A 22,429-nucleotide genomic window follows, 5' to 3' on the forward strand; every position below is an offset into this window, starting at 1 on the left:
CCCACCTAAAGATAATCGCAAACATCCATGCTCAAGGCGAGATTCTAACCCACAACCTGTCGGTTGGAAAGCAGATAAGCTACCAACTCGACCCAACTAGGCTGTATTTATTTTATTTTATTGATTTTTTGTTTTTTAATTTTTTAAAGAATGAGATTCACCATTCCACTGTTTAGGCATCGTTCAAGTAACCAGTAACGATCTGTTTCAAGTTCTATGAATGATAGTAACATTCATTCCATGATAATATGCCATATATATAGATGCCCGGAAGCGATTGAAAGATTTTAGGGAATTTCCCTTCCTACACTACCGTTACCCTTATAGCTACAACATAAAACGCTTGGTCATAAATCATTACTTTATGTTTTTTCTTCTTTCACCTGGTAAGCAATTCAAACAATTTATGGCATCATCTCTTAAACTTCTGTGGATCTTACCAACGACGATGAATGCAGCAGTATTTCTCTAGTAGAACACTAGTGTAAACGGGGCTGACGCAAAGAAAACAAAGTCAGAGAGAGAGAGAGAGAGAGAGAGACAGAGAGAGAGAGAGAGAGAGAGAGCAAATAATTGTCATGAGTAGAGGCAAAATTTATCCACAACTAGAAATTTTACGATCACTTTCTTTCCTGAACACAACTAAATGTTGTTTCTCCGCAGAACGAATTTTGTATTAGAGCTGGTCCAAAATTCATTCTACTTCCACTGCCGAATGAGTTCTTTGTCTCAGGACTTTTTGTTCTACTTCCACTAACCGAATGAGTTCTTTGTCTCAGGACTTTTTGTCAGAGGTAATCTGACATCTACGATTTTCCTTCTTTTCCATGATCTATAAAACTATATTCCCCCATATAATAACAACACATATATAGTGTTTATCGTGTTAAGTATTTAAAATATAATCAATTAATTACCTACACTCCACTAGGATTCCTTCGAGGATGACTCGTTCTTTAAAATTTACATGCCGTAGAAGAATCTGGCCTAATTCCTATTCCAATTCGACACTATTCAAAAAACGGATTTTATTTTTCTAAAAAAGCCTTTTTTACTTTGAATGTTTAATCAAAAACTGAAGTTTTAATTAAAAACTGCGTTAGTTTCGTACAGCACAAAAATGTTTTTTGTGTTGTAAGAAATTCTGAAAAATGCTTATACATCATTACGTATCGCATCCGATGAATTCGCGATGTGTTTCATATCACTAAATATATTCAAGTTGAATTATATTTCTCTAGCAAGTAAGTAACTAAGAACACAGACTTCCAAAGCAACCGATACAGTAATCGCTAAGAAATAATCAGGTAAAGGTAAGTAATCAATTATGATGAAAAGGCAAAAGAGACCTCTCTTATAATAATAATGATCTCTCTTTCGAGAGAGACAGAAAGAGAGAGAGAGAGAGAGAAAGTATTAAATAGATAAGTTAAATTATCTATTTTCTAATAACATAAATTAAAATATTCATTTTCGAATAACTATCTCCCAGAATGCAAAAATTCAACCAATTCTTATTCAGTTTGGCTGGTGTAGGAATTTCAATTCATTACCCTTCATTTCAGTAATTTTAGTAAAAATACATAAAATATAAATAGGTTCTTTCGAAAGCTATAAATATTATCAAAAAAACATCGACTACCGAAAATGCGGAAAATAGGGAAACCTGTTTCTCACGGGCTAGTCTTTTACCAGTATCAGGTTTCGTTGCAAAATATATAAATTTCTCCCAAATCCTGCTATTTAAATTTATTACTTAATAAATGTGACATCAGTGCATGGGATAATATCATAAATTACTTATATTACACTTAACATATCAGTTTATAGGCATGCATATACATACAAATCATTTTTCATGTAAAATACTCATATATATTGTGAGCATCTTGTGAATCTACGGTATATAACGCTGTGAATTTTCACTTCTTAAGTATAAAAAATAGTATTTGCACTGTGCAAATGCCATGCAAATACACTGTGCAAACTTTCGTTCAAAAATAAAACTTGTTCAAAAAATATAAATAACTAAAAGCGAAGATTTTAAAATGATGAAGATGATATAATGTAATTATCAAGTATATATACAAAAATAACAAAGAAAAAACACATCAACAATAAAGATCAATATAGTATTTCCATCAGAAAATATGTCGATAAAGTGTAATCTTTTGAAAACGACCATTTTAAATTTGCAGAAGCACAGTGAGACTAAATTACCATTCACAACGTACTTCTCTCTAAAATCCATGAGACGTAGCGATCAGTCAATCAGATAGATTAGAAGAATTCTAGAAGAATCAGGAAATTTATAGATTTAAGCCAGACATTATAAATTTGTTTTAAAGCAGTAATAAAACCAAAGAAGTGGTAAACTATGGTTTCGTTGCTTCTAAAATCCGTAGGAATAATATATCCAAGGTAAAACGTGCAAACTCCACAACGCATGTGAAACGATTTTTAAATGGAGTAGGGCACATCTTGGTTAGGTGAATTGCAGACCAATGGAATGCGTTAAAACACTTTTCTATTGTGAATGTTGTGGTTTGTAAAATTTTAGGCAACAGTTATCCAAAGGAGTATATCTTTTCAACAACAAAAGTTAGAAGATGGTTAGAAGGATGGGAAAATGAAGTGTTAAGTTGCATTGCTGTTTAAAGAAGATTAACATATTCCTTACGACCTGATTGACTGCAATATTTTTAGGAAGATAATCTTACAACGTACAAGTAAAATAACATTTCCATGACTAAAAGCTATGCAGGAATTGTAAACGGTTTATAAGCTCACTAGCCTTTCCCGTGGCTCAGTTACGGCATTTACGCCTAGATATTTATCTTATGTTTGGGGGAAAAAAAAACCAGGATTCAAATCCATTCTAGGATGCGAGAAACTTTTATATGTGATTTCCAATTTTTAACAGAAAGGTGAGATAAGCGGTTTCTACGGTGATACCATGACTTTGTTTTCTAGCAATTCAGATTTCTAATCTTGTAAATCAGGCAACCGGCCGAAAAACACATTAATTACTAAACATAATATACTCTCCTCATGGCTTTAGTTACTTCTGGTGTAATTTCAAAGAATTCTACTCATCAGTCTACCTCAATTTCAGGAAACGAACAACGAAATACAGTACTGACGTGGCCAACATTAAGACCTGGTCTCAATCTCACGGAATATCACGGAGAGTCAGAACATGACCCGCATGATTCTCCTTCGGCATGCGAAACTGACCCTTACGATGAGACGAAGGGGAACTAAATAGCTGAATACAACAAAATATCATCGAAACGCCTCTATAGCATAGTCAACGGACGAGATGACACGCGACCTTTGACTGGAAAAGATCTGAGATTAGCTTTTCTTTCTGATGTGAGAAATATTTCTAAGAAATAAAAAGATTTTTTTGTTTTGTTTTAATTTGAAGCAGATTTCTCTCTCGGATAATTCAGATGTTTTCTTTCGCAAGCAGATCCGACAACAGGAGTGAAATTCATCCAGGAATGTCGGGAAGTATATAATGAGACTGAAAACAGTAGAAAACCAGTGGTTAAGGTAGTCTAATAAGCTGGATTCAGAGAGCTGCGTAACGTAGAATGTAAAACTAGAGATAAAAAATATAGGGAACCCGTTTAGCAGTCACACAGGAATCTGAAATAATAACTTAAATGAACAGTATATATGAACCCGGAAGGCCTATCCGAGGGTTACGCACTAAGTCAGCATCCCTCACTTCCCGTAGAACCACCCAACTGAATGATTGAATAAATTTATTCAGAATCTTTGCAAAATATCGTAGCAAATGTTATTGGGGATCATAGGTTGCCCATGCTATTACTTTTTATGAAAAACTATTTATATATTCTTTTGTTACTTATTAGTGTTCAGAGCACAGCTTGAATAAAGTATATCGTGAATTATGAGTTACTGTAAATTACTATCTTAGAATATACAATTTATTATTGATTACACCTTTACAATCATCTCATACTTTGATTTAATTTATCACGTTTGTAATTCGTGGTAGAGAAAATTTCCTTTTCTTAAATATAAAACAAAAAAGTTTTCAGCTCTGCTATAACAATGTACTTTCCTTGAATGGTTCAATACTTTCCCCAACCCCCTTCATCACCAAATTCAAGTATACTTACTACTGTCAGTTTAGAATCCATGTCAGTCTTCTCTTCCGTATGTCACCATTATGAGCAAAGATGTTTCCATAGCAACCTTGTTGGATGACACCTGAGAACAGCTTTGTTTCCAAGATCATACACGGCGTATTGGTAGTCACTTGTATAACAAGCTAAAACAGCGGAAAAATCCTTCAACCAGAAAACACTCCATTCGCTAACTAGGAGGGTTAAAATACTCAAGTTTCATCCATTTGGAAACTGTTTCACATTAACTCTCTACAAGTGGATACCGCACTGCTTTCGGGCAAACCTACCGTTAAATTACCGTCGAACCACAAGCACGTGCAAGTACAGAATCGCAATCGATGGGCATCACTTCTGCCACCATACAGAGGCGAATATGAACAAATGTTTCCAGGAGAAGCGAGAAGAACGTCAAAGGCTAAAATGATAACACAAAGAGGTGGAGAGAAGAGTTCTCTTACTTCGGAATCCGTTCGCTTAACCGATGATGCTGCATGGGAAACGCAAACGGCTAGTATCATACAGCACTAGGAACGAGCCTATTTGCCAATAGGGAGGGGCAGTGGTACACGTGGAATGGTTTACATAACGCGTCATATAACGTTAAGATCATGTGAGCAACGGTACACCGCATTGAATTAAGCGGTTGGAAAACGTCCAAAGAAACAAGTTTTCTTTCCTCCCCCGCTGTCTACTGAGTAGCTAGTCGCCCCTCGCCTATTCACTTGCCATGTAACAGCGATAAATTAGGTTGACCCACACACAAACTAGCTGGCACCAATTTTAAAAGAACCACCGATTTTACAGACGGTATATAAAAGGGAAAACAAGAAAGAGAAAGTTGTAGGAGTTGAGAAGAAAAGACAGAGAGAAGTATTTAAAATCATTGCCGTACATTTAAAATACTCATCACTGGTATTCTGTAATCATCTTCTTCGTGTATGAACCACTCATACACGAAGGAAAAGATGAGTTGATATTTGTTTATTCATTGGTAATTGCATGCAAGACAGGTAGAATCCCTGTTTCCGGACTTAAGATGAGTTTAAGTGCAGAAACGTATCAACGTGGATTTGAACAACTGCAAGGTTAAAAGTTAATTCAGACGTTTATAAATACAATTTACAAATATGTATATTTTTATTAATGTAAGAAATATTTTTTCACTTCATTTTATCTCACAAACAGATTCTACTTTACAAACAAACCATAATACTTTAGATATCAAAGCGATTTTTTCTACTTGAATATAAATATGAACGTCTATACTCATCACATGGTATGCAAATATTGCACTGCGATGTATGCTTGACGAACTTGCAAGGCTACTTAGTCTGGAATCGTAGAGTAAATAAAGCAACGTCACATTTAAGGACATAATATAATCTTGGTTTTCGAACCGAAATTGAAAATGTTGGTCATTCCATCAGCATTTTAAGAATGTTTATTTCTTGCAGTAATTTATTTCGGACAATAAGAGTGTAAAACGCACGAAGATGCAGTTGAATTGTCTACAATGCATTGGCCTACGAGGCCAATGTATAAGGTCCGTAAACTGCGTGTGTTCTCCTGACCGATTTGAGAAAAGAAAACCTAGTTTCCAGGGGGGGGGAATCTGTTACCATGTAACAGATTTTAAAAAAGACCGGTTACCTCACCTTCAGTTGAAAAGCAGCTATAAAGGTTCTTTATATCCAATGAGATGATTCAACCAGTCTTTCTAATGAAAGAGCGTCATCTGTTACCGACTGACCTATACGGAGGCTTGAACATACACATTCCAGGACCAAGTGTACCGCCTAATCCCGAGATAGATGTGCTAGTGACCCCCTCCTTCTCTCCCAATGTCCACTACTTTAACTTCAAACTTACAAATCATCATTTCTAAAGTCGCCTATACCATGTCACAGAATTCCCATCCCTTAACAGAAATAATATAATTATTAACAGAGAAAAAATAAACTGATGTTAAAACGCCATTTCAACTACAAACAGTACAATTAATGTGACAAAGAAACTGTTATCTTTCATTTAATTAATATAATTGCACAAAATTAATTAGAGATTTACAAAGAAGCGTGTCGCATGCTTGAGATAATAATAACAGAAAAAGCCATTGCGTGGTTAAATTGCATCAGTGAATTAATCCGATTTGGGCGATATCGATTAAAAAAAGAACTATCTTAAAACAGCAAGCCTGACTAACAATAATACCACCAACGGCGCCATCTACTTTGACAGACTTCTGCTGACATTGGGCTCAAGTATGTGCCACGCTTCAATGACCTCTCGCTACAGAAGGCGGAAGTCTGCTTTCAGCACTGATTAACACCATCGCAGGCAACAAGATTTATGGTAGGAACGTGTGAATAGTCCCAAACTATGCATTTCTTTTCCTCGAAAGCTACGAAGTTATATTATCAACTTTCAGACTAAGTAGCTCCTTACATGGCCGTGTGAAGATGGTTTTGTCTGTTCGAATGGTACTTTGTGTTCTTAAGGAGGAGTTTGGTTCCTCGTTGTGAGGCCCTTAAATGCATGGTATTTCTTGGAATCGAAATACAAGATTCTATTTCTGTTGCTTTCTTTCCTGCCCGTCAGGGTTTATCTACTGCTCTTATAAGAAAAATGCAGAAAATGCCTGAAACTTGAGAAAGGAGATTAATTTTACAACTGCTTTGCACTCCAGAAGAGTAAGATAATACCAAAATAATAAATTCACGAGCTTAACAATATGATAGTGGGTATGCTTATTCAAAAGTTTACAATTCCCACTCTCGATGTATAGAATTTTAGAAGCAAGAGCTTCATCGGTAATTGAATAGATGATTAATAATTATTTAAGATAGGAGAAATCGAATATATTTTGGATATCAATTTTTAATATAAAAAGTACATTAAAATACACGTGCTTAATTTTCTATATTAATTTTTATTAATTATATATATTACAATACAAAGTCGCAGTAATTGATTATCGAAGAAATATCTTTGTCAGAGACAGATCTTAGGATGAATTCCAACCCGAGACATTTCTAACAAAATATTTTTATTATGGAGTTGTCACTTGAAAACGAGTTACCGGTCTCATACGGAGGTTGCAGAATTTTTCATTGCTCAGGGTAGAAAACACTGGCCAGAGAATACATCCAGCTAGCAAACAGTTTCGACTAAATGAATATGGACAACCATCTTTTTCTGTTGGATATGATGTCAAAAGTCTGCATGGTAGTGTGAGCCTCCAGACAAGCCTAAACGGATGATGAAGATGAAGATGAAGATATACTATATGCTATATACATGGGGTCCGCGCGGTTAGCCTAGTAGCTATGCAACCATATGTCTGGGGAAGGAGTGTCCTAGATTCGATTCGATTCCCGTGAGGAACTTAAGGATCTTCGACGTGAGGAACTTAAAGATATTCCTCATAGCCAAGTTAGCTGGTCTTGGGTGTGGGCAGCAGGGTTTTTTTCCGCCAGTTTATCTGAGGTTTTTCATCCCGCAAGCAGGCAAACCGGCACTGTGAACACACAGGATACAGCCATAGGATATAGTACGGCAAGGAAGGCAATGGGAAACCACCTTGCTCATAATCATCTCCCTAGATCTTCTAGATCATCATTCATCCCAGATATTGGAATGAATGGTGATCTAGAAGGAATCCCAAGCAGTGTTTTATAGCTCTTTTTCTCCAACGATTCCATTCTAATCTAAAATCCTCACTAGACCCCATAATTTTTTGTTTTTTTTATGCTTTATTATAAAAATAATCATTAGTATTTTTTATTTATTTAAAAAACTCAAGGACAATTGTTTGTTGATTAGGACAAACACAATATCTAAACAGTATATATTTGAAATGAAAACGTATTTTGAAGAGGAAAAAACATACGGAATATTTATTCAATTAAAACAAAGCATAAAAACTTAGTATCCATATTAAATTAAATAAACAATTACAGAATAAAGAAAATAAGGTAACCCAAACAAACTTAGGCTTCAGAATAATAATGATGATGATGATAAGATATAAATAATGCCGATGATGATGATAGTAATTCATAAAAATATAAAAAATAATTAACCATTTCCCATTAATCTGAGATTTTCGCTACATTTTTTTCCCCGCTAACAAGATTATCAAAAATTAGTGTGATCTTAGAGAGAGAGAGAGAGAGAGAGAGAGAATACATCAGATATCGCTTTTAATATCCAACTATTACAAAACGTTGTTTTGCAAGCAAAGAATATGATATATACCAATCATAGGATTTTTAAGAAATATACGGGGATCAACAGACAGAGATTGCTCACTTCTGTTGAAGAGGTTTAAACACAATCATCCGATTTTTTATGATATTAAGGTCCTACATACTTGCTTATCTGATTGTAAACGTTGCAATTAATTTATTCTGTGGATTCTAACCTGATTCCTTTTGGTTTCGAAACACAGCTGAGAAGAGTAGACCGTAATATGATATAACTCGATAAAAAATAAAATTTAAAAATTACAAAAAAAATCATGTGACCTCACGTTGTTTAAGCAGATTCGTAATATGTAATGTCAAGTGATAAGACAAATTTAATTCAAAAATGCAAATGCTTCTCCCCCACACTTCTAATATCTCTCTCAGAATAGTCCTCTAGTTTAAAAGCCACAAACCTAGAGCGTTATTGGGGTTTAAAGGTAAGTACTGTTTAGTGTTAAAATATTAATTATATAATAATAATAATCCGAGGTACTTAGAAACCCTAAAGCCCACAACCTGTCAAATATCATTCGATTTGATTTCACGCTAAGAATGTCAGGGTGAGATGAACACAGCCCTTTATATGGGATTTTAATTACAGCCCCAATTTGGCAACAGGAAAAAAAAAAAAAAAAAAAAAAATCGGTATTTCCAAAATGCAAAACTGCCTAAATACACTCCTGAAGGATTATGAGGCTAAACACTTAAACAGAATAGTAAAAAATTGAAAAAAAAAATCATTTAGGTCAGAATAAAACTAATACACTTAGTTCACAAAAACACTATATATTAAATAGCTTCTTTGTCTTTGCATTCTTAGTTTTTTAAATAACAACGGATATACGTAAAATAAATATGCCTCTCTCTTGTTTAACTAGGTTATGTAGTGAACTGGATTTTATTGTTGGTGCAATTACAAAGAGAAAGATGTGGAAATAGTTGTTTTTGCCCGTCAATAATATTTTTATGAATTCTACGTCCTTGCTACAGCGACTTATATACAACATACTAAGTATTATTTATCTTTATTTGCAGGAGTAATAAATGGCTTAAATATGTCACATTTTGAATAATGTTATTATAGAAAACAAGAATATAAAACGTTGGCAAAATGATCGTTAAATGTTAGCTACAATGATTATTTCACAAAGTAATGAAGGTCAAAATGTACAATTTGCGCAGTTGGAACATAATTTGGAAAACTATAAACTTTCCAAATAATAATAATAGAAAATGAAAATTTCGATGCATGCACTGTGTGAGTAGTCACTCCTATTTCACATACGTTTACCAACGACAAAAAAAAAACAAAAAAAACATTGATCCATCCTGTTATTTTTAGCCGGTAAAAGTGCCTTCCTTCCAATTTGTTCTGCGTTCCACTTCTCTTTCTTTGAGACGAATAAGAAATGAAGCAGACTTCTATATGGATATTTCATGTTTCGCTTTCGGAGAACATTCCGCTACTATATATGTATGTATGTTTGCATGCATGATGCGCTTTTTCAAATGTTAAAGGTGGCCTTTTTTCCCCCTTCAGTGCAACGTGCATACTATATTTTCTAATCCCCCCCCACATCTCTCTCTTTCTCTCTTCTATCTCGTGGAATATGCTTGGATTTCTAACGTATACCCTCTACTGTTAGTGTGCATGGGAATTATGCCTGCATTCACCTCAACAAACCTATGAAAAGATACACTCATATTCTTTTCTTCTTTCTTACTAAATCTAGACTAATTCCTACCCGTTGTCTTGGTAACAACGCTTACTCCGTTGCATTTCTCTAAAATGTTTAAGAAGATTGCTTTGTTTTCTAAAGTCGCACTTTAGAAGAGGTTGTATTTTCATAGAACTTCTGGTAACATATATCTAGTAAAAAAAAAGGATAATATTGCTGTAAACACCAAGACATGCACAATTTTATTTTATTTTTTTAAGGAGTAATGAAACAGTAATATAAGAAATGTAGGTAAAGTCCTAGTAATATGGAAGTATTGATTTCATTCAAAGCTGAATATTAAAAGTTAACGGTCACAATAAGATAGCGAATATTACTTATTACAAATATACCATGAAATTATTAACATAGAAATGACCAGCTGTGAAATTTTGCGCGCGCGCGCGTGTGTGTGTGTGTGGTGTGTGTGTGTGACCAGTTGGTAGACCGCCCCCCCCCATTTACGAATTAGGCCTATTAACGTATAAAATTAACGAATAACGTATAACGAATTAGCCCTATAAAAGCATTGTCATCTACGATTAGTCCTACAGGCCTAAATGGCAATAGGTTATGGCCAAGTAACTTAGCTTTCCTAAACCTATTTTAAAAATCTAATATGGCTGGGGAGAATAAGCTTATCTTCACAGTATATTATGTCAACAAAGTGAGTACGTTCTCTATTTCTTGGGTTAATCCTAAAATTTCTTCCATCTTATATTAAGTACATAAAGACTCTTCGTGAGAATGCAGTCACAGACTCTTCCTGAAAGACTAAGAATGCAGTCACAATTGCGGCTGCTTGACTGTCTATCTATTACAGTGATCTATAAATCGCTCTGATTTCACCATATGGAGGACGCATTAAAACAAAGCCACGGTGACATGAGTTAAAGCCATCAATCTATCACAACTGGCTAAACACAATGCCAAAAAAGACTGTCTCGTGTCTTGAAGCTTATCATCAAGTGAACTTGGACAATAACGTGATCAGCAATAATATTTTTCACCGGGAGCATTGTTTCCTATCAGACACACTCTTCCGGAACACACTTTCATCCCCGCTCTTATAACCACCTGTTCACTTGTTGCTCTTGGCCCATAATTATAACGGTATCATCCCCCCGTGTGTTGGATTGAGAATGATTAATTATGCACGTTCAGACTAGCCACACACATACATGCTCGAAGCGATAAGGTCACTATGCACGAACGATTATGTGGATCATTAAACCATGACAGTGACACAGTTCAGACACGTAATACCTAGCTGTCTTTACGGAACCTTGGCCTGTTAGCTGCTCTCCCTTTACTGGCATATAAATATATCCAATTCGTAGCCACCCTTCTGCTGCAGGATGTCTATTTCTTAGTCCGGAGTTTTTACAGCTGTTATTTCAAGGACTCACTTCCTGTACAGGGCTGACGCGACAGTTTCTGCACACGTGGTTCACTTTTATAAAGTCTGATGTCTAAGTTTTCCTTAAGGCCTAAAGCTAACACACATATACTGTCGTGATCAGGAGTCGTAGACAGATATATAGTTATTACATAGATTATTTGATTTCTCTACACAAGAGTCATCTTATGTATGTGATATTGAGAAAGATATTTTGGAGCATCAGAAATAACGAAAAAAAAATAAAATAAAGAAACAAACAAATGAAAGAAAAAAAACTAAAGTAAAAAATGTATGCAATTCAAGAAAGCTAGATTTACAACAAACATTTATTAGCCTTATTAAAAGTAATCAGTAATTGTTCCTGATAGAAAATCGTCATTAACAATGCAAAACATTAATTTGGGAGGTTTAATCTGGATTGAGAGGTTGGCAAGACAAGAAGAGATGTTTACTTGACGATAAAAGTCGAAAAATCATGGGAATATAATAAGAATTGCTACTTAAATGTCACTGAATGCGACTAAGCATATGACACGGCACCAAGGAAAATAATATTCCAAACACTAAATCTGTATGATGTATAGGGAATCATATTTAGCAATACCTAACTTATACCTAAGTCGAACACTCTGGTATTCTTTCACAAACTGGAGTTTTTCATCTGCAAAACAACAAACCCAGCCGGAGGACACCAGTGGCGCACTCAGGATTTAATCTTGGAGGGGGCCGAGCTCTCAGGATTTAACCTTGGGGGGGGGGCGAGTTGAATAGACGATTTGCGATTACGACCTATGACTGAGCATCTACAGTGATCGCTAATTCATAAGTAATATAGAAATAGAAGACACGACACAACATAAATAAAAAAATTGAATTTTAATTAGGAAAAGATTTTTGGAAAATTTTCTAGAGTTTTTTCCTTTTCTTTGGGGGGGTGCCCAGGCCCCTTGGCACCCCCTCTGGGTGCCCCACTGGAGGACACACATAATATATTGACTTCGCTTGCCTAGTTGCTTCAACCGTTATTGCCAACCAAAGCAAACCATGCAGATCAGCTGTTAAAAATGAAATATATCGAGGAAGATAGTTTGATGTTAAATCAATGGAAGATAAGGTTGTGCGGTATCTCCATCGCAAAAACGGTACGATTTATCAGATCCCAGTCAAAATCCCACAACCGATTTTTGTGATCTCTCAGATTATAAATAACAATGGAGATACCGCACAACCCTACCTTCTACTGATTTAACATCAGACTATCTTCCTCAATATATTTCATTTTTAACAGCCAATCTGCACGATGACAAAGGATAAGGATTTCTTCGATTTATCCAAGAGTTGGGATAATGACTGTTCAAATAATTAGAAACCTATTAAGAAACATGCATTTATATATACATACATATATATATATATATATATATATATATATATATATATATACACACATATATGTATACAGACATACACACACACACATATATATATATATATATATACACACACATATATATATACAGACATACACACACACACACATATATATATATATATATACACACACATATATATATACAGACATACACACACACACATATATATATATATATATATATATATATATATATATATATATATATATATATATATATATATATATATATATATATATATATATATATATATATATATATATATATATATATATACACACACATACAGGGTGTTCGGGATAAATTTGACAGTTTCGTAAGGAAAAGAAAATCTTCTTTGTATCTATTAAATTTAATGAATTGACAAAAAAACATTACAGGCAGAGTTAATTACAATACTATCAACAAGATTTACTCAAAATAACCACCATTAGCATCGATCACAGCTTCAATTCTGCTTCGGAACCTCGAACAAGCTGATGCTACAGTCTCCCTGGGAAGGGCCGCAAAAACTGTTTTAATTTTATCCATTAACTGGGCTTTTGTATTACTGGAAGTGCGATTGGTGTCTTTTTCAACTGCGCCCCATACAAAATAATCCATGGGGTTAAGGTCTGGGGAGTTTGGAGGCCAAACATTTGGACTGGTGAAGTCGTAGAAATTTTCAGGCAACCATTTTTGACTTTTCCCAGAGGTGTGGCAAGGGGCCGAATCCTGCTGCCATACATACGGCCTACCATTGGCTACCCTTGTTATCCAGGCTACCCTTGTTATCTTGACTACAGTTAGCAACTCCACGAACAAAGCCCGAATTCCAATGCCAGGGTTCTTCAACACCTGTTCCTGCAGATTTGCGAGGAATTCTGCTGTACGAACGCAATCAGATCGTCTGCTAGGGATCTTTCTTCTTGCTACATCCTCGTAGTCACCATTGCAAGTCTCTAGTTCATGCCTGATTGTTTTTACTGTATTCAGGGAGCATTGGGCAGCAGTCGTAATATCCTTATTTTGATGGCGGGCACGAATCATCATGATACAAGTTATTCTCTTCCATGATTCAGGTGGGTTCCAGCTATCCATCCTTTCTGACATCTTGTATATGAATGAAGAAGGGTCCAAACTTTTAAATGAAGAGAAGTGTGTGTTAATACATGTAACTTACGGAAAAATATAATTAATTATAAATATGTCAAATTTATTCCGAACACCCTGTATATATATACATACACATATATATATATATATATATATATACACACACACATATATATATACATATATATATATATATATATATATATATATATATATATATATATATATATATATATATATATATATATATATATATATATATATATATATATATATATATATATATATATATATATATATATATATATATATACACATATATATACACACACACACACATATATATATATATATATATATATATATATATATACTTTCAAGCTTGCTGTTTACATTTTTAAATATACGCTGACGCGCGAAGAAAGAAGCATCCTAAAAAAAAAGCCCAGCAGCTCATTTTTGCAGTAAATAAAGGTTTGGTCTCCCACTCAGACAATCGCTGAACACATGGTCCGATTAACTGGTTCCCATCAAGTATACGCCGGCCTGGTTAGAGAGAGAGAGAGAGAGAGAGAATACACTAAATCATCAGGCTTCGGATTGGAATCCCTCAATGGGCATGAATTTCTTCTCCTGGTATGAGACCAGCGCCCTGCTTACTGAAGGCCTGAAGTGGCTTGAAAACGTTTCGTGTTAGTTCAGCAGGATTTCCGGATTATGTAAAAAAAATCGTTATCTCATCCACGGTTCTAGTGTACTCTAGATTTACAACTTTTCGTAGGTAGGAGTCAGGTAAAAAAAAATAACTGAACATCCAACCCTTTGGAGAATTGATTTGACCGGTGCTTAATTGGTGAATAAAGTGTTACTAACAACTATCAAAAATATCGCAATGGCAAATATCGTAAAAAAAAACAACAACAACTATGATTTGTGGACGCCTAGTCACAAAAATTCACTCTTGATTAATAAGATGTTTCTTCAGGATGTTGATCTTCTTCCCATGATTATAAACGCTCTCATTTAACCCTCCAACAGTCGTTTTAGTAAGTACTTGTTCAAAAACTGCATTTTAATACTTGCGCGTTATTTTGTACTTGGTGATTACCATCACATACACATCCAGCATCAAATAATCCGGGTTCCCACAAACTCCGTGTACATCAATAAAAATTTATTGATTAGGAGACAAGTCATCGAATCCCTTAATAGCAGTTTTAGCATTCCATTGTAAAAACCGTAAATAAAACGTATGCCGATATACTTCTCCTCTCTTGAAAATTTATCAGACAAATTATGGAATGATAATCTCTCCACCAGCTTGGAATTGATCCTACTGTATATTGATATAAACCTTATTTTGTTTAAATTAGAAGAATCAAACCCTCAAGTTTGATGGCTTCTCCTGAAACACTGCGTATTGTAATATGAATACGCCCCGCGCCTTGTACATAAATTCCTAAATTCCAAATAATCTTCTTCAAGATGAAGGTTTTCCCAGATATCGCTCGCATACATAATTCAAAAACTATGTTCCCACTCTTCATCCAACCAAGGTTTCTACAAGAATCCATAGCTAGCTTTTGAAGGCATGGAGGGCGAGCTCGTTCTTTCTTCAGGCTTCATTTAAAAGCTACAAGTTTGTAGGAGAATGAGTTCTTTGATGACACAGATAATGTTCTTGCACAGAATAATAATCATAAAAAGAATAATAATCATAAACCAGTGCAGCAGTTTAAGTTAGGACGGAATTTCAATTATTTTATCATCTACATATGTCTTTAGTCTTAATTGCTGATATAATTTAAGTCAAGTGACGCTATATTGGCAGAAGAAAGAAAAATTGTTATAAATTCGAGTACGGCGCAGCGGACCAGAGGAACTTTTTCTAGCCGGTTCCTGAGTAAGTCGATCATTGACATAGCAAGTGGATTTTATTCTCTCCTGAAAATTGGTTTTTATTCCACAACTCAAAAAACAGATCGTAGAAAAATACATTATTTCCAACAATAATAATACCAGTTAGTATTAAGAACATGCGATGTCGGCTTAGTCTATCACATTCTTCCCACCTGTAAAGTCTATAAATTGTCATTAACTTAACTACCAATCATGACAAAGTGTGAAGTCCAGATGCCTTCCCAATTTCCATCACCAAGACAGTTCCACCTACTTCTTTAAAAATGAAAAGCCATTAAAGAATTTTATATATCTTATAATACAATTAAAAATTACCTATTCATAGCAGACAGATGCCTAGTTCATGCTTTCAATTTTTGCTTCGTATGTGCGTTTAAAAGGATATGAGAAACAAGTAAACATAAGTGAATGAAGAAATTGCACTTTCCAGAATAAACACAAAGCAATATCATTTTCGCTGTTCTTTTTGGAAATTGCATTCAGTTCTTAACAGAAGTAATTTACATATGGAAGAAATGATTAAATTGCTGTATTTCATTCGCATTACTACAAAATAACAAAAAAAAACCATAAGATGCTAACAAATTATAGCAGGAGCTTTCAAAACAACAAAAAAGAATAATTTGCTCCAACCTTAAAAGAATTATTCAAGATACACGTTTCTAAAAAAAAAAAAAAACGCAACTGCCAGAGGTTACTGAAATGGAAGTTAATATATTTATATCGATCGCAGTCTTCTTTTGAAATTACTACAGAGAGAGAGGACGTTAATGTTCGAAAGTTGGCTTTTTAGATCAACAAACCCATCTTCCTTAATTTTCTGAACAAAACAATTTTCGTTTAATTAAGAATTATTAGATTTGCATATTATAATTATTATTGTCATTATCATACAACCGAAATATACAATAACAAATGGTCTGCGCATGAATTACATATGAATTACATATACCAAAACCAACTAAAATTACCTGTATTGCATTCCCCCAGATCCCTTTTTTTTTTTTTTTGTAATTGTTGCCGATATTAAATAAAATATTACCGGTTTTCGCGATTGTACTGGAATTGTCAACAAAACTGTCAAAAAATAATTCGCTCCTCAACAAATGTAACTTAAAAAAAGCTGATGTAGCAAACTTCAGAAACATCATACCAAAGCCATTAGTTCCTGTGATAAATAAAGCATTAGTGGTATTTGCACGAGCACTTATTTTATCGCCGATGTACGTTTACTATAGCGGTAGATGTCACTATACTCTATATCCTTGTTTCCCTAATTGGAGAAACGTTTCTTGGGTATTGATATGAGATGAGTCACTCTCTCTCTTTCACCTTGAGTTAATACGTACTTAAGATCATTGAGCACGATTTCAGTTCATGAAGGTCACTCCAAAACTGCTTTTAAAAGTGCACAACTACTTTATCCTTATCTTCATGAAATACGCATCTGTCTGCCCTTTTAATGGCAAAATCTTTCAAATTCTTTCCCAACTTCCTTCCTTTTTTTATTTCATTTTCTTCTTTTTTTGTCTTTTGATTTCATATTGGGTGATTTATTTCTACCTTATATAGTATTCTTCTGTACGTCTGTGACATATAAAACGTTCGTACTTTTTCAGAATTCGATTTACTTATGCAGTATTCTCTTTATGTGTTAAATTCATCCATTTCGGTCGGTCTTTATTTTATACCATTTTTCTCAGTAGTTCTAATTCTGATGAATCATCTTGAGGTTTTCGTGCACCAGTAGTATGTCAAGGATTTTTTGAAAGAAACGTTTCCTCACAAAATGCGCTGCTAAATGAATAATTGAATTCGTTAAGAGATTTCAAAGGTACCATTACTATACAGATGTGGTCTTAGCTTACTTTGAATGCATTTTGAAATTTAATTCTAGAAAATAAGAACAATTTATTTACAAATTTAAAAAAACTATCGATGTTCTATATTATCTGCATTACAATTAATGTATACATATTCAAAAATTGCTTTCTAGTTTTTTTTTTTTTTTTTTTCGAAAAATAAAATCGATTAACTTTGTTACGTGTTTGCCTTCCAATGACGTTTTAATATTTTTAATAAAAGTATTTTTTAAAATTAAAGAGACTGCAAACTGAGCACATTCTTTTCACGAATGCGTAGGTACTTTAGATTTTTCTAGACAGCCTGCCCATTTCATACGGAGGTTATTCCTGGATTCTGGATGAAAGGATTTTTATCGAAGTTCAGTATTTGGAATCCCTTCAAAAAAATTGTCGAGCTACCTCAAATTTCCTTTCGATCAGACCATTTGCAGTAGGCAAAGCAGCCAAACTTCTAATAACTCTGCTCTGGCTGATGGAATTTAATAAAATTTAGACTCGATGATGTATAGTCGGATAAGTCCTCATGCTTCAGTTTTACTTTCAATCGGATTCGAGATCATTTAGTCTACGTAATCCTTTGTCCGACCGATGTAAGCCTAATATACTCTCAGTTTACAATCTTTCATAGTAAGATTTACAATACTGTATAATCATGTCATATCACTTGGTGAATAAGAATGGATTCGATAATAATAAAAGAATCTTTCTAAATCAATTATTCGCAAATGTAATGAACAAGGAAGGCACCTATTTTTATATCACACATTCTAGAAAAAAAAAAAAGATGCTGTATTTGTAAATTTAAACTATTCTGATCGCAGTGAGATTACTAAAATTAAGAAATAATTATCGAGCATATATACGGTACAGAATAGATAGGACACACACACACACACACACACACACACACACACACACACACACACACACACACACACACACACACACACACACACACACACACACACACACACACACACACACACACACAGAGAGAGAGAGAGAGAGAGAGAGAGAGAGAGAGAGAGAGCTAGACAATAAATCGGTGTAACTTATAACACTATCCATATCAAACACGTATAATCTTGTTTTATATGGAAACCTTGGCCTCGTTCTTAGTTTTCTGTTTAACAGTAACCAGATAGATACGTAGATTAATCTGACAGCTGATCGCAATTAGATTTCCACATTTCAGTAAATATGCTTATCCTTATCCTCATTACGCTTATTAAAATACAGAAACAGGGAGCACAGATAATATTCTTGGCGCCTTTCCATGTGGTAAATAACTCAAAAGTTGAACTTCTTAGGCCTAGGATGACTATTAGAAGCACAGCATCTTTGTAATCTGTTTATAATGACCAATGTGAAATTCTGTTTTAACATTTTGGATAAATTGGTGGATGGGCCTTACTCAGATTCATTCGCTCTTCCTTATGTTGCGCTTTCTATGCAACTGAGTTCGAACCATCTCTTTAATCTCCTCATCCTAACGTTTCCTTTTTCTCCCTTTAGCTCTCTTTCCATTTCTAGAATACCCCTCAAATATCATTCTTGTCCAAGCTGGGGTTGCAAGAGGAGACACTTACTGAATCGAGGGTCCTTTCTTGAAGAACCTAATAATGGATAGCTGGTTCTTCTTCCTCTTTATCTTCTTGAACATCACGTGGTATGCAACTAATATATTCCACGAGACTTTAATGCTTCTTTTCACCAACGCAAGTCATAACAATCCGAAAGCTGTGTTATTTCTTTGATATGACGAAAGAGCTCCGAAAATGTTCCTCTGGTCCAACCAGCTTGATTTAACTCTTCCATTAGCTCGTCTTTCTTATCATTCTTCTCTATCTCTTCCTGGTCTCCTTCTGTCCGGTTCTCTGCAGTTCCTTCGAGGGACTCTTCTACCTAATTGTCTTCCAGTCTCCCAGTTGATCTCAGATGATCAACTTTTTATTTTATACGCATGGGGTTCCCTCCTCCCCCCGTTCCTCGACCGACCCTTAGAACTAGTTGAGCCCTCCTACTGAAGGTTTAAAATGTATTTTTGACTGTAGCAGTGTGTGTTCATGGGACTGGTTTGTCTGTTCTAAGGGACGAAATACCCGAGTTTCCCGGAGAACAAACCCTCTACCTCCGTATGAGAACAGCTAATTCACCTTTAATCACCAGATAAAGGTTCCTCATGTCATGGACGTGAATCCAACCCAGGTCTTTCTGACCAAGGGACTTCGTCAGAAAGACCTGGGCGGGCTAAGGGGGCTATCGACTGAGCTAAGGTGGCTCGGATGATCAATTGATGATATCAAGATTGCCTGGAGCACAGTGGTGTAGCTAGAGCTTTTGCCGGCCGGGGTTGTACCTGAGATTTCCGCCACTCACTCTCAATACACACCAAAAAATACTACAAAAAGTCAAAACGATGTATAGGGAAATAAATTAAAACACTATGTTTATTTTTGAAGTAAAACTTTAATTTCAACATTCTAAAATGTTATTTTTCTTGATTTTATGTTAGAAAAATCGTCGATCATATTGGCGAAGTCTATTTTTTCAGAGCAATCTAGGTAATTCTTAATCAATTTTATTTAGAAAAACTCCTCTCACAACTTGCAACGCTAGTAGAATGGTGGTCACTAGTGACAAGATCAAGATAAGATAAAGAATCGTGACCTGATTGGTTGTTGAGATGATGACGTCATTGTGTGTGTGTGTGTGTGTGTGACGTAATTAGATAGGAATGTTTGGAATTTTTCTGGGGGCCATCTGTGTGAGTGACGTCATGTGTTTGTTTTGTTCGTGTATGGTATTATGGGTGATGGTTGGAGATAAGGATTCGTGTGTTGTGTGCTGTTATCAGATGAAGATAAGTGACGTCATTTGTTAGTAGTAAATAAGTGACGTCATTGTTTTGAATAGAAAAGGAAGATATATTAGTGGATAAGGATTCGTGTCGTGATTGGTGAGACACTTCTGACAAGATAAGATAAGGAATCGTGAAGTGGATGAGTTGTTATCAGTTGAAGATAAGTGATGTAATTTGTTAGTTGTAAATAAGTGACATAATTTGTTAGTTGTAAATAAGTGACGTTATTGTTTTGAATGGAAAATGAAGATATATTAGTGGATAAGGATTCGTGTCGTGATTGGTGAGACACTTCTGAATAAAAATAAAATGTAAACATTAATTTATGACAGCAATAATTTTCCACAGGATCGAAGAGTTCCAATCTAAACACACGATTTCTCATCTCGGCACAACAATTTGGCGACATTAAGAGACATATCTTTAAGATATGACTTAATGAGAAATCTACAATGTTGGAAAATAAATTCACGCACATTTTATTTATTTATTAATTTGCTCCGTTATTCTATTAGAATATGTAGTTAAACTGAATTTTAAAAGTAAAATAGAGAAAATAACCAATTAATTTGAAAAAAAAATAATTTCACTTGTCAGAATTCCATACTCTAGCAGCACTCTGAATTCCAAATATGAAATAACATATCTTCTCAACAAAACGGCCCATAGACTTTCCCACCAAGCTTGGGAAAACATAGCATGAGCAACTGTGGGTAGGATTTAATACAGAGAACCAATCTGATAGTATTCTAAATTAAGTAGTCAACTAGGTTTCTGGTTATTTACAGAAATATCTTTCAACTCCTATGTTTTGTGTGTTTTTTGTGCTGTGAATATATTGTTAGCGCCAGTAACCTATAATGAAAAAAGAGTCAACTGCATTACAGATCTTCTGTCTGTGTTTTGTGCTGTGAATATATGTTAAAATCAGCAATTTAGAATATTCAGAAAACCTCAATAGTTCCAAGATGTCCAATTCTGGAAAGAAATATAGGTTAATCATTTTTTAAAAAAAAAACTTAACCATAACAAGTGATTTGCAATTACAATAACCGCTGGTCGTATGTTTGGGTAAGTGCAATTCTAATACCGGATAGTTTTTTTTTTTCATAATGCTACTGCCATATCTAAGAATTGTAGGAACTCTACTCTAAGAATTCCCACCCTTTAACAGGAAAGAAATATCCCAAAATGTATTGGAAAATTAGTATAACTAAAGACAAAGGATGATGACAATGACGGATGTATGTCACCCTGGGAAAATTCCAAGATATCTTATCTCAAAAACATCGCCCACAATTCCATAGGCAAGCCAAAACACTATGTGATATCACAGAGAGACATAAGTTCCCCAGAAATTTTCAAACACATAACATCACAACTCCTTATCTCTAAATATCACCCACAATGCTATTTTGCGAACTTAACACACCATGTGATGTCCCTGATAGAAAGTGGGGCCCAGTGAAATTCCAAACATTCCAAACTTTATCTTATCACTATCCATCACATCCATCACTCATAATGCCATATGCAAACCATTTACTTATCTACAACTCATAACAACACACACATCCACGACACGGACGTCGCTTCCCCCATTCACCATAACCCTATTTTGTTCACAGTATCCCACCAATCACGCCACGAATCCTTATCCACTAATATCTTCCTTTTCCATTCAAAACAATAACGTCACTTATTTAAAACTAACAAATGACGT

The 22,429-nt window shown here is 34.6% G+C and overlaps 1 protein-coding gene across 2 annotated transcripts in view; it reads right to left on the reverse strand.

Annotated features, from left to right (window-relative positions):
• LOC150110187 (puratrophin-1-like) overlaps positions 1–22,429 on the reverse strand; it is an 877,727-nt gene that overhangs the window by 830,560 nt on the left and 24,738 nt on the right. Inside the window, exon 1 of one of the 2 annotated variants that reach the window (XM_090398290.1) lies at positions 4,155–4,465. The exons of the other annotated variant lie outside the window; for it this stretch is intronic. Within the exon in view, the coding sequence (XP_090254416.1) occupies positions 4,155–4,175 (21 nt within the window). The 5' untranslated portion in view covers positions 4,176–4,465. Of the gene's footprint in view, positions 1–4,154; positions 4,466–22,429 lie in introns of those variants that run through there. 2 annotated transcript variants of the gene reach the window in all.

The sequence above is a fragment of the Typopeltis vanoorti genome, chromosome 1 (genome assembly GCF_054136105.1).
Source record: "Typopeltis vanoorti isolate ZY-2024b chromosome 1, IOZ_Tvanoo_1.0, whole genome shotgun sequence".
Taxonomy (NCBI): Eukaryota; Metazoa; Arthropoda; class Arachnida; order Uropygi; family Thelyphonidae; genus Typopeltis; species Typopeltis vanoorti.